Source organism: Pongo abelii, chromosome 1 (assembly GCF_028885655.2).
Source record: "Pongo abelii isolate AG06213 chromosome 1, NHGRI_mPonAbe1-v2.0_pri, whole genome shotgun sequence".
Lineage (NCBI taxonomy): Eukaryota > Metazoa > Chordata > Mammalia > Primates > Hominidae > Pongo > Pongo abelii.
The window spans coordinates 23,335,052-23,349,431 of record NC_071985.2 but is presented as its reverse complement, the minus strand read 5'-3'; the positions used below and the strand labels follow the sequence as shown (position 1 = coordinate 23,349,431).

At 37.9% G+C, this 14,380-nt stretch overlaps 1 protein-coding gene across 8 annotated transcripts in view; it reads right to left on the bottom strand.

Annotated features, from left to right (window-relative positions):
- Positions 1–14,380, bottom strand: part of LIN9 (lin-9 DREAM MuvB core complex component) — an 82,207-nt gene that overhangs the window by 32,977 nt on the left and 34,850 nt on the right. For 5 of the 8 annotated variants that reach the window (XM_024237958.2, XM_024237965.2, XM_063716379.1 and 2 more), the window contains 3 exons: positions 6,519–6,652; positions 4,787–4,906; positions 4,113–4,214 (listed from right to left, as the gene is read on the bottom strand). In XM_024237958.2, coding sequence (XP_024093726.1) covers positions 4,113–4,214; positions 4,787–4,906; positions 6,519–6,652 — 356 coding nt within the window. The remainder of the gene's footprint in view (positions 1–4,112; positions 4,215–4,786; positions 4,907–6,518; positions 6,653–14,380) is intronic. The other 3 variants (XM_024237961.2, XM_054519336.1, XM_054519332.2) reach the window with 1 other exon arrangement.

Here is a 14,380-nt window from a genome sequence, read left to right as displayed (position 1 = left end):
AACTAATAAGTGACTACAGCAAAGCTGCAGGATACAAAGTTAACATACAAAAGTCAATTGCTTTGTCAAACAATAAACAATTATGATGTGAAATTAAAAACACAGTATCATTTACCTTAACACCCCCCAAAATGAAATACTTAAGTATAAATGCAACAAATATGTACAAGACCTATGTGAGCAAAACTCTGATGAAAGAAATCAAATAACTAAATAAATAAGAGATATTTCATGTTCATGGATAAGAAGACACAACACTGTCAAGATACCAGTTCTTCTCAACTTGATCTATAAATTCAATGCAATACAAGTCAAAATCCCATCAAATTGTTTTATGGATATTGACAAAATGATTCTAAAGTCTATATTGAAAGGCAAAAGACCTACTATAGCCAACACAATATTGAAGTAGAAGAACAAAGTTGAAGGACTGACACTATTCAACTTCAAAACATACTATAAACCTACAGTAATCAAGATAGTATGGCAGTGGCAAAGAATAAAATAAAATAGATCAATGGAACAGAATAGAGAGCCCAGAAATAAATCCACATAGTCAATTATCTTCAACAAATGGGCAAAGGCAGTTGCCCAACAAATGGGCAACAGTGGAGAAAAGTCAGTCTTCAACAAATGGTGCTGCAACAACTAGACATCCACAAACAAACAAACAAACAGAAAAAGAATCTAGACAAAAATCTTACACCTTTCACAAAGGGAATCACAAACATAGATGTAAAATCCAAAACTATAAAACTCCTAGAAAGTAACACAGGAAAAAAAATCTAGATGACTTTGGTTTTGTGACAACCAACTTTAGATATGACACCAAAGGCATGATCCATGTAAGAATGAAATGATGAGCTGAACTTCATTACAATTAAAAACTTCTGTTTGGTTAAAGACATTGTAAAGAGAATGAAAAGACAAGCTACAGACTGGGAGAAAATATTTGTAAAATATACATCTGATAAGGAACTGCTTTCCAAAATATACAAAGAACTCTTAAAACCCAACAATAAGAAAACAAACAATTGGATTAAAAAATGAGCCAAAGACCTTAACAGACACCTCACCAAAGAAGATATACAGATGGCAGATAAGCATATGAAAAGATGCTCAATGAGGAAATGTATATGTCATCAGGGAAATGCAAATTTAAATAATAAGATGCCACAACAAACCTATTAGAATGGCCAAAATCCAGAACACTGACAACACCAAATGGGGACGAGGATGTGGAGCAACAGGAAATCCCATTCACTGCTGCTGGGAATGCAAAATGGTACAGCCACTTTAGAACACAGCTTGTCAGTTTCTTATATAACTAAGCATACACTTACCATATGAACCAGCAATTACACTCCTTGGTATTTACCCAAAGGAGCTGAAAACTTATGGCTACACAAAAACCTGCACACAGATGTTTATGGCACCTTTATTCATAATTGCCAAAATCTGAAAGCAACCAAGATGTCTTTCAGTTTGTCAATGAGTAAATAAACTGTGGTACATCCCGATAATGTAGTATTATTCAATGCTAAAAAGAAATGAGCTATCAAGCCACGAAAAGACATGAAAGAAACTTAAATGTATACTAGTAAGTGAAAGAAACCAATATAAAAAGGCTATATACTGTATGACTTCAAATATATGACAGTCTGCAAAAGATAAAACTATGGAAACAGTAAAAAGATCAGTGATTTCCAGGGGCTCGGGGAAGAGATAAAAAGGTGAAACACAGAAGATTTTTAGGGCAGCAAAACTACTCTATATGATACATAATGGTGGATACATTATATTATACATTTGTCAAAACTCTTAAAATGTTCCACATCTTTAAATACATTAATGTGAACTATGGTCTAGGTGAAATGATGTGTTAATGAAAGTTCACTGACTGTAACAAATGTACCATCTGGTGGGAGATAACAGGGGGAGACTACACAGGTGTGGGGTCAGGAAGTATATGGGAAATATCTGTATCTTCTTAATTTTGCTATGAACCTAAAATTGGTCTAAAAAAAGTGTATTGAATTAAAAATCAAATATAACAAGGATCAATAAAAATATCACTATTTAGACATAGTATAGTAGTACTTAGCTTCTGGCTCCCTTTGCTTATTGATCTCTCTCAAACTCTCTCACACACACAACACCTGTTCAAATATAACATATTAGCTTTGTTTTTACTTCTACTATTTAAAAGAAAGAATTAAAAACAAGTGTCTTCTTTGTGAAAAGAATAAGTCTTTGCTCTTATCACATTTTCAATCTTTCATATAAAATATCCATCTGCCTTGAGAAGCCAAAGGTATAAGAAATTTTATATTGCAAGGATAACTAACAATACATCATTGGCTGGGCATAGTGACTCAAGCCTGTAATCTTAGCACTTTGGAAAGCCAAGGTGGAAGGATCATTTGAGCCCAGGAGTTCGAGACCAGCCTAGGTAACATAGTGAGACTCCATCTCTACAAAACTAATAAAAAATATATTAGCTGGGAGTGGTGGTATGTGCCTGCAGTCTCAGCTACTTGGGAGGCTGAGGTGGGGGGACTGCCTGAGACTGGAGGTTAAGGCTGCAGTGAGCCATAATGGCACCACTGTACTCCAGCCTGGACAACAGAACGAGACTTTGTCTCAAACAAATAAATAAATAGGCCAGGCGTAGTGGCTCATGCCTGTAATCCCAGCACTTTGGGAGGCCACGAGTGGATCACGTGAGGTCAGGAGTTCGAGACCAGCCTGGCCAACATGGTGAAACCCCATCTCTACTAAAAATACAGAAAATTAGCTGGGTGTGGTGGCGTGCGCCTGTAATCCCAGCTACTTGGGAGGCTGAGGTGATTCCACTGGAACCCGGGAGGTAGAGGCTACAGTGAGCTGAGATCGTGCCACTGCACTCCAGCCTGGGAGACAGAGTGAGACTCTGTCTCAAATAAAATAAATAAATAAATAAATAAATAAATAAATAAATAAATAAATAAATAAATATTAAATAAAAAAATGTGATTGAGGAACACAGAATGCTATATACAGACACACAACTGACAAGACTTTTCCTCAAAATAACATCAACTGCAAAAGAACACTGTGAATATTTTCATGGATTATGTTATAAACATTTTTATTTATAAAGATCATATCGGCCAGGTGCGGTAGCTCACGCCTGTAATCCCAGCACTTTGGGAGGCCAAGGTGGGGGGATCACCTGAAGTTAGGAACTGGAGACCAGCCTGGCCAGCACAGTGAAACCCCATCTCTATTAAAATTACAAAAAAAATTAGCCGGGCATAGTGGTGCATGCCTGTAATCCCAGCTACTCAGGAGGCTGAAGCAGGAGAAAAGCTTGAATCCGGGAGGTGGAGGCTGCAGCGAGCCGAGACTGACCCACTGCACTCCGGCCTGGGCAACAGAGCAAGACTCAGTCTCAAAATGGATAAATAAATAAACAAATGAAAAATAAAGATCCAAAGCCAAAGTAGTTTTCATTTTCCAAAAAGGAAATGAAACATTATTAGACTATGATTCAAACTAAAAAATTTATTTAATCTGATTTTCAAACTCCCTACATTTTTAAAAGTCCAGCTATAAGGAAAATTTTCCAATGTAATACTTCTACAATTATTTCAGTTTAGGCTTAGATTTCTTAGTGTCTAATCACTAAGTACTTAGCAAGTGAATACCTGTTTCTAGTCTCTGAAAAGAAATAAAATTTCTTCTAACCATATAAGCTAGCCAGGACATCATAACTGTTGAACTGACTGATGATGGCAGAATATGCTGAGGTTACTAAATAAAAGCCTTCATAGTTACCCAAGTTATTAACAGCCAAACATTCAGAATTTCACAGAACATATGCAAGAATGTTTGAGCCCTTAAAATAGCAGAATAATAAGAACTCAGACACAAGACAAAGCTCAAGAAGAAAGATCTTTAAGTCTTTTTTGGTTTTTATAACTTTTATTTTCAGGCTTTATTGGAAATAGCAGCTCTTAAAACCTACACGGTGATAAACCTACACGGCCCTAGAAAAATTTCCAACTTTAATAACATAAAAGGCATTGAGTTTTTAAACAAACAGCCAAGATATTCAGAACAATTCTTACCACTTGGATAAGAAATTCTACTGGAAAACCACCTAATGTTTCAGTGTCAGAGCCAGAAATTTTACTTCTCCACGGCGACTGTCCTAATAAAGGATCATTATCCTATGGGAATAAAAAGGAATTATTTAATCATTGACTATTCAGAGGAAGTATCTTTATTTTTATTTTTTTATTTTTTAGACGGAGTCTCGCTCTGTTGCCACGTGTGATCTCGGCTCACTGCAATCTCTGACTCCCGGGTTCAAGCGATTCTCCTGCCTCAGCCTCCCGAGCAGCTGGGATTACAGGCGCGTGCCACCACGCCCAGCTAATTTTTGTATTTTTAGCAGAGACGGCGTTTCACCATGTTGGTCAGGCTGGTCTCAAACTCCTGACCTCGTGTTCCGCCTGCCTCGGCCTCCCAAAGTGCTGGGATTACAGGTGTGAGCCACTGCGCCCAGCCAGGAAGTATTTTATTTTTAGAAAAAGAGAAAATTCTGTTATAATTAATATTATATTAAAATCCAATAAAAAGGAAATTATTTCTGGAGATGAAGCAACTATTTATTTTATTTAATATTTTCAATTCAAAATAGTGTGCATACTTTGAAGTTGCTGTAATGTATATTTCTTAAAAACATAGTTCACCTTCACAATAATCAATTAAATTATTGATATTTCTAAAATATACTTACTATAATTGGTGACTGGAGAGGAGGAGTATAATGTAACCGTGGTGGGGTCATAAAAAATCGAGAAGGCCGCTGTTTTTGTCCAAAGGCAGCAATTGGCATTGTCTCATGAGGTTCATTACTCTGAGAAAACAGAATAATTCATAAAACTTAAAGAAATTTACCAATCATTTAAGATTTATAATCATTGTATTTCAGCTTGAGATATATTCACGCATATTCTATGATTCATATAGAATTTATTACTTATATATTTAATTATTTATAGAGTAGCATATTAGTCTATACAGATAAAAGGCTAGAACTTAAAACAGAGTATGAAAACACTGCTTTGCTGCCAAAAGGATGAACCTCCAGAAGAAAAAAAGAAATTAAAAAAAGGGGGGTCAAAATAGTTCAGAGAATCAAAGATTAATATTTAAGTTTTCTATGGCCACATTTGGTTATCTGCATTTAGACTGTCTGAATATAACCTACAATTAAAAATCAACTCTTATTTAGCCAGGGAGAAATATTTGGGTGATCTCATAAAAACAGTTAAATTAATGAAACAGAGAAGCAATTTACTTTTTTTTTTTTTTGAGACCGAGTATCACTCTTGTTGACCAAACTGGAGTGCAATGGCGCGATCTCGGCTCACTGCAGCCTCCACCTCCTGGGTTCAAGCAATTCTCCTGCCTCAGCCTCCTAAGCAGCTGGGATTACAGGTGCGCGCCACCACGCCCGGCTAACTTTTTGTATTTTTAGTAGAAACGGGGTTTCACCATGTTAGCCAGGCTGGTCTTGAACTCCTGACCTCAGGTGATGCACCCGCCTCGGCTTGCCAAAGTGCTGGGATTATAGGCGTGAGCAACTGTGCCGGGCCAATTTACTTTTTTTGAAAGGAGGGTTTAAAGCTTTCATCCTTTAATGTAAAAACTTAAGAGTAGTGTACTCTGTTCTACATTTAGTTCTAATTTTCTTTCTCTCCTATTGCGGAGAGATATCAAGCAATATTGTATTTCTGCACTAAGGAGATATACATATATATATATTTCTTTTAGGAAATATATTTACAAAGACAGACATACATATACGTGTGTGTGTATATATATGTATATGTATATATGTATGTATGTATGTATATTCTAGGCAGAGGTTGCAGTGAGCCGAGATCACACCACTGCACTCCAGCCTGGGCAACAGAGCAAGACTCCGTCTCAAAAAAAAAGAAAAAAAGATCTCAATTCTAGTCTCAGCCTAATAGGAAACCAGATCTAGAGCCTTGAATAAATTATGCAATTGTACTTATGTCTGAGTTTCATCATGCAAAAGTGAAGGTAATTAACACCCACCTTGCATACCTCTGAAGATAAAACAGGAGAACAAATAAGTACAAGATGTTACTTCACACTTTAAAAACAATTTTGCAAGAGGACTATACTTTAACCTAACAGCTGCAGTGAAAATGTTATGTAGCTTCTTCTCCAAGGTTATTTAGTCAGGACTCATCAGTTTGGTTATACTAAAGTGCTGTGTCGTTAAGGTCCAACAGAGAAATTCTAGTTCCTGGAAAATGGAAGACTTAAGTATAGATCCAAACCAGGGGTCTAGCAGATAGGGCTGGGGTCCCCTAAGGATCTCTTCCTCTGTGAGCTAAAGTCTGGATTCTATCATAAAATACTATTTCTAAAAAAACTCTATATAACACATTTAACAGGCATAAAACACAAAAGTATTATGAAATACTACTTACGAGAACTTCATAGTCAGGGATGGTATGGGTTCCAAGCCCTGTCCTATCAAAAGTTACTCTATAAGTAGCATTAAGAGTATCCACAGCATCTATTTGTCCAGTGAACAAACCATCATGAACACCACGTAATCGTGCTGAGAAAAGAACAAAGGCATTATGATGTGTGGGAGATACAAAGAATAGTCAAATATAAAACTGTTCCAAGCATGTAATTTAAATCATAGTACAGTATTTTGTCTATTAGAGTTTCAAAACAAGCACACACTTTATTTTTGGCTTAGAGAAACAACAAAGATTTTTTGAAACAAAAACCAAAACTATAAATGATGATCCCTAATTTCATATATGAATAAAATTATATTACTCCCAAATTAAGAGAAAAATATTTTAAATCATTTAGCTGCAAAAAAACCAACAAAAGAACTTTGGTCATTATACTCATAAGTGAAGCACCAGGAGTAGTTCAACTTAAAAAAAAAAGACAAAGATGTTGTGTAGAAAATAATTAAAGAAGTTAATACTGCAGGCCTGATGCTGCTATACTTAGGAAAGCCTCCTTGCAAGGTTGGCCTTTGTCTGGTATCTGGGAACTTGGATTTCAGAAGTGTTCCCACTGTTCCCTAATTAATAATGGTGGTTTTACTGTGTCTAGATTGTGCAAACGATGTGGTTAATGCTGGATACCTGCTTTCCTTCTGGAAGACTGGAATTTTAGTATGTACTAGGCAAAAGATGCCTACATACTCAGCCCCCAGTAGAAATTCTGCTCACTGAGTCTCTAATGAGCTTCCCTGGTAGACAACACTTATAAGCATTGTGACAACTTGTTTCTGGGGGAATTAAAACTCTTGCATGACTCTATTGGGAGAGGACTTTTGAAAACTTGCACGTGGTTTCCTCTGGACTTTGCCCCAGGCACCTTATTCTTTTGCCAGTTTTGTTTTGTGTCCTTCACTGTAACAAATCTTACCCATGAGTACATGTGCTGAGTATTCTGAGTCTTTCTAGTGAATCACCAAAACTAGTAGTCTTGGAACTGATGACACAGATGAACTCTGTGTCACTATTATTTAAATCCAGCCTAAAATAACATCAGAGAAATCCAAACAAACATCCAGCATGAGTAAAAAATTTAAGAACAACAGCATTGATGGCTTTAAACTGGGCAAAGTAATATATTTTATACTAACCAAAAAGCATAATACACAACATTTTAATAGAACACAGAAATACACAATGCAAGACTGTTTAAAATAAAAGGATCAATTGATAAAAACACAACTGTAGAGGACTAAAATCTCTCTCAGTTTCTGACAGATCCTTTAAGGGAAAAGTAAACATGGATACCGAAGATGTGAATAATGAAGCTGAATAAACAAATATAAGCATAGAAAAGGTCTACCAGTTATGGTGGCATGAAGAGGCTGGTAATTCCTCTCCACAAAAAACAAGTACAAACCTGAATGAGATTGTGAAAAACCACCACTCCAGGGTACTGGAAATGGATCAAATGTAGAAAACAAGAAACGTTTATTGTTGAAGAAGTGCTAGAGCTTCAGGTTAGGGCAGGGGGAGTCAGTGGCCTCTTTGCACAAGGTTATTCACACACCCACTACCACCACCAACGTGGTCGAGAATGGTTTTATTAGTTCAGGGTTGCTCATGAAAACCAGCCAGAATTTTGGTTGGTCACGAAAGACAGCCAGAAATTTAACAGGGAGATCACGGAAACTAGAGAGCCATAAAAGGGCGGAAATAAGCTCTCTACCATCCCTGGCTAACTGGGTTACTATGCAAATGGACGGGGAAGATCCAATAGTCTGGCAAAAAGTAAAAGCTAAGGATGACTTGAAAACTAGCAGCAACTTTGTATATACATTCCCCAACTCACATATAAATCAATGTGAGGCTTTTCCCGATCAAGATGTTAGAGCATAACCTCTGTTCAAATCATTAGGTGACCACTAAATTATTATTATTATTTTGAGATGGGAGTCTTGCTCTGTGGCCCAGGATGGAATGCAGTGGCACGATCTCGGCTCACTGCAACCTCCGCCTCCCGGGTTCAAGTGATTCTCCTGCCTCAGCCTCCTGAGTAGCTGGGATTACAAGTGCCTGCCACCACACCCGGCTAATTTTTTTTTTGTATTTTTAGTAAAGACAGGGCTTCACATGCTGGCCAGGCTGGTCACAAACTCCTGACATCAGGTGATCTGCCCGCTTCAGACTCCCAAAGTGTTGGGATTACAGGCGTGAGCCACCGCACCCAGCCCTGACCACTAAATTATATGCAGACACAGGGGTAACTCTTTGGAAACCAAGTTTAATAATAATAATAAATATAAGAATAAAAAAATGAAGCAGAGACATCAGTATTTGCATAGCCAAGTTATTAAAGCAAATCCAACAACTCTCCAAAAAATCAGAATACATAGTTGCTACAATATATTATCTGAAATATCAAGTTTTCCACCAAAAATTACTAGACATATAAAGAAGTAGGAAAGCATGGCTCTTAATCAAGAAAAGTACAGTAAGAAATTGACAGAGATAATATATTTAGCAAAGACTTAAAAAAGCAGCTGTTATAAATACGTTCAAAGAATTAAAGGAGGCTGGGCACAGTGGCTCACTTTGGGAGGCCCAAGAGGGTGGATCACTGGAGCTCAGGAGTTCAAGACCAGTCTGTGCAACATGGTGAAACCCCATCTCTACAAAAACATACAAAAAAATTAGCCAGGCATGGTGGCATGTGCCTGTAGTCCCTGGAGGCTGAGGTGGGAGGATTGCTTGAGCCCAAGAGGTAGAGATTGCAGTGAGCCAAGATAGTACCACTGCACTCCAGCCTGGAAGACAGAGCAAGACTCCGTCTCAAAAAAAAAAAAAAAAAAAAAAAAAAAAAAGTTTGTGTATGTACGTACTTTTTTCCTATTCTCTTCATTTCTATTTTTTGAAAAATTTATTTGATAAATAAAATCTTTTTTATTTCTTTTCCATTTACTCCTTTAGATAACCTACAGAAAATCCCAGATAACCTGGAATTATTGTTCATTTTACGAAGATTACTTTTAGGATAGTTCAGATTCTTACAATTTCTTAACAAATCAATGATTTTAATATCTTTTTTAACACTCTCATTTCTCCAGGGGTAGACAACTGTGGCTTAAGTATCACGTCTCAAACAACTTTCTATATACTGTAGCTAAAGTATCATGTCTAGACATTTTTCCAAACTTCTTTACTATTCAAATTTTCCATTACTTTCAGTACCCAGTGCATCTGTCAAAACTCTTGTGCTTCTAACTCTGTATATGACAATCACAAAGTCCAGTCACTTTTTACCTGCCAGATTCTTTGTTCCTACAGCAAAATCCCTAATAGAGTGACTTTTTTATTATTTTTGCTCGTTTTTGAGGAATAATCTACTACTCTTTGTTTACTAAAATATTTTCTAAAGAAGGAATATGTTTAATTAAATTCTATTGTGGTCAGAGAAATTCTCTATATGATTTCAATCTTTCAAAATTTATTGACATTTTTTAATGGGCCAGTATATGGTACATGTTGATCAACAATCCATTTGCATATGTAAATAATATGTATTCTGCAGTTGAGTGTATTGTTCTAAAAATATTATTTAGATCAAGATGATTGATAGTGTTGTTGAAATCCTCTATATGTGTACTGACATTTTTTGGCTTCTTCTCCCTATTAATTACTGGAAGTGAGGTGTTAAAATCTACAACTATGATTGTGGATTTGTTTATTTCTTTCTTTAGTTATCTCAACTGTTGCTTTCATGTATTTTGAAGCTCTACTGTTAGGTATATAGTAATATACATACATAGGATTGGTATATCTTTCTGAACTGGCCATTTTTATCATTATGAAATACTTCTCTCTGACAATACTGTCTTGATGCCTATTTTTCTCTAATGTTAAAATAGCCACTTTAGCTTTCTTACAGTTACTATTTGCACTGCATATCTTTTTTGTCTTTTTGCTTTCAACCTGTCTATGATTTTATATTTCAGTATAACTCTTGAAGACAGTATACAGATGAGTCTTACTTTTTTTTAATCCGGTCTCATAATCTTAACCTTTTTTTTTTTTGAGACAGTCTCACTGTCGCACAGACTAGAGTGCAGAGTGCAGTGGGTGAGATCTTGGCTCGCTGCAACTTCTGCCTCCCACGTTCAAGTGATTCTCCTGCCTCAGCCTCCTGAGTAGCTGGGATTACAGGCGTGTGCCACCATGCCCGGCTAGTTTTGTGTTTTTAGTGGAGATGGGGTTTCACCATGTTGGCCAGGCTGGTCTCGAACTCCTGACCTCAAGTGATCTGCCTGCCTCAGCCTCCCAAAGTGCTGGGATTACAGGCATGAGCCACCACGCCCAGCCAATCATTACTTTTTAATTGAAGTGGCTTTTTTTTTTTTTTGAGACAGAGTCTAGCTGTGTCACCCAAACTGGAGTGCACTGGCATGATCATAGCTCACTGTAGCCTTGAACTCCTGTGCTCAAGCGATCCTCTCAGCCTCCTGAGTAGCTGGGACTACAGGTGCCCACTACCATGCTTGACCTTTTTTTTTTTTTTTTTTTTAAATTTTTGTAGAGACAGGGTCTCACTATGTTGGGAAAAAGCTGAGTGTTAGGAAAAAAGCTGAGGCAGGGCTTGCATGTCTGACATAATGTCCCCTGGAATGTGTCTAGACTTGCTGGCTCCTTGCTTCTAGCCCTCCTAGGCTCCTGGATTGATTGTATTCCATTATCTCAAGTAGCAGAACGTGTTCTATATAAATGCTAAGCCGTCACAGCTGTAGATCATGCGCCTGCCTTTTTGACCCCCACATTCTCACCACCTGTTTCTTTGTTGGATTACCAATAAACAGCGTGGGGTCCCAGAGCTTGGGGCCTTCACAGCCTCCACAATCGCGATGGGCCCCTGGTCTTTTTCTCAATCCTTTGATTCAGCCGGACTTCATCGCCCCCACGACCTGGTGTTGGGTCTGATTACCCCAACACACTATGTAGCCCAGGCTAGTCTCAAACTCCTGTGCTTAAGTGATCCTCGTGCCTTGGCCTCTCCAAAGTGCTGGGATTAGAGTTGTGAGCCAGTGTGCTTGGCAGAAGTGTTTATAGTTCATTGGCATTTAATATAACAATAGGATGGCCAGACTTAAGTCTACCACCTTGCTATTTTCTATTTATCCCATTTGGGTTTTTTGTTGTTGTTCCCTGTCCCTTCTTTCCTGCCATCTTTTTTTTTTAATTAGATAATTTTTTTGTGTATGTGTGTGTGAGACAAGGTCTCACTTTGTCCAGGCTGGGGTGCTGTGGTATAATCACTGCTCACTGCAGTTGAGACTAAGGGAATCCTCCCACCTCAGCCTTCCAAGGAACTGGAACTACAGGAGCACACCACCACACCTGACCAATTTTTGTATTTTTTGTAGAAACAGGGTTTCACCATGTTGCCAGGCTGGTCTCAAACTCCTGGGCTCAAGTGAGTGGCTTGCCTCAGCCTCCCAAACTGCTGGGATTATAGGCATGAGCCACTGCACCTGGCCAAATTCAGTATTTAAAAAATCAAATTCTCTTTTGACTTTTTAACTATACCTCTTTGCATTTGTTTTGTTTTTGTTTTTGTTTTCCAAAAAAAAAGGCAGTTCCCAAACCAGCAGCATTACTTTGAAACTTGTCAGACATGCAAATTCCCAGGCCCTATCCCAGACCTTCTGAATCAGAAACTCAGAGGTAGAGCCCAGCAATATGTTTTATCAAGCCCTCCAGGTGATTCTGATGCATACTAAAGTTTTTGAGCCACAATGGGCTAGGAATTATAATGCTCCCTTTCAACATTACTTTTTTTTTTTTTTTTTTTGAGACGGAGTCTCACTCTGTCACCCAGGCTGGAGTGCAGTGGCGCAATCTCAGCTCACTACAACTTCCGCCTCCTGGGTTCAAGTGATTCTCACGCCTCAGCCTCCCAAGTAGCTAGGATTACAGGCGTACATCACTATTCCCAGCTAATTTTAGTATTTTTAGTAGAGACAGGGTTTCACCATGTTGGTCAGGCTGCAACTCCTGGCCTCAAGTGATCCACTTGCCTTGGCCTCCCAAAATGCTGGGATTACAGGTGTGACCCACTACGCCTGGCCTTAACATTACTTTCTACTAAATTAATACTGTGTGTTCTTACATAAAATTTAAGAACTTGGCAACACAATAATTTCATTTTATTCATTCATTCATTTCTGGTGCTCTATGGTCCTTTCTGTAGATTCCAGTTTACGTATGATACCATGTAATGTAAAAAAGTTCCTTTCAGTCTGAAGAACTTTTTTGGCATTACTTCTAGCATTTTTTCTGATATGAAGTTGGCTGCCATCCATATCAGTGCTCCTCTTACATAATATGCTGTTTTTCTGTGACTGCTTTTAAGAGTTTCTCTGAAGATTTTCTGTGTTGCGTCTAATGATGGGTTTTGTGTATATGTGGGTATCCTGCTTGGGGTTCAGAGTACCTTAGATCTATACTTTTGGAAAAATTTCAGCTTTTGTCTAATATTTTTTATGTGCCAATGCCTCTCTCCTGTCTTTACGGGGACTACAATTACACATATGTTATCTTGCTTAATATTGTCTCAGAGGGATCTGAGGGTCTATTTATTTTTTTTCATTTTTTTCCTACCTGTTTTCATACTTGGATAATTTCTACTGATACATTCTCAAGTTCACCGACCCATTCTTTAGTGTTTCCAATTTGCTTTTAAGCTCATTCAGAAGTTTTTCTTTTCAATATTATACTTTTCAGTTCTAAATTCATTTTCTTTATCTGAAAAAATGTCCATTTATTCACTCAGATTTCCTCTGTTCATTATATTTATATTTACATTTAAGTTCATGAACATGTCTTATGATAGCTATTTTGAAGTCACTGTCTGCTAATCCCAACATCTGAGTCATCTCAGAGTCTATCTCTATTGATGGCTTTTTTATTGACTATGGAATAGTCTTTTTTTTCCCACAAGTACAGCAATTTTTTATTGTATGCTACACAGGGTATTGAATTTTTTTCTTGTAGACAAAAAAGATTACTGGCAGATCTTTTTGATCTCGTCACACTTGCTTTTACGTTTTGTAGGGGCTGGTCTGTTTCAGTTATGAACTTATTTAGAACATGTTTACTCCTTAAGGAGGCCCTGTGAACTTGATACAATTTCCATAAGTCACAACATATCATTATTCTTTTGATTTTTTTCAACCACTTACAAATATAAAAAGTATTCTTAGCTCACAAACTATGCATAAATAGGTGGCAGCCTAGATTTGGCCTATAGGCCATAGGTTTGCTGACCCCTGCACTAGCCCAAAGAGAAAATGTAAAACATTGCTTTAAAAAAGCTCTAGGCTAGGCTGGGTGCGGTGGCTCACACCTGTAATCCCAGCACTTTGGGAGGCCGAGGCGGGCAGATTATGAGGTCAGGAGTTCGAGACCGGCATGACCAATATGGTGAAACCTTGTCTCTACTAAAAATACAAAATATGTCGGGTGTGGTGGCGCGCACCTGCAGTCCCAGCTACTCGGGAGGCTGAGGCAGGAAAATCGCTTGAACCTGGGAGGTGGAGGTTGCAGTGAGCCGAGATTGAGCCACTGCACTCCAGCCTGGCGACAGAGCAAGACTCCATCTCAAAAAAAAGAAAAAAAAAGAAAAAATAGCTCTAGGCTGGGTGCAGTGGCTCACGCCTGTAATCCCAACACTTTGGGAGGCTGAGGTGGACAGAAGATCACTTGAGGTTGGGAGTTTGAGACCAACCAGTCTGGCCAACTTCGTGAAATCTCATCTCTACTAAAAAAAATTA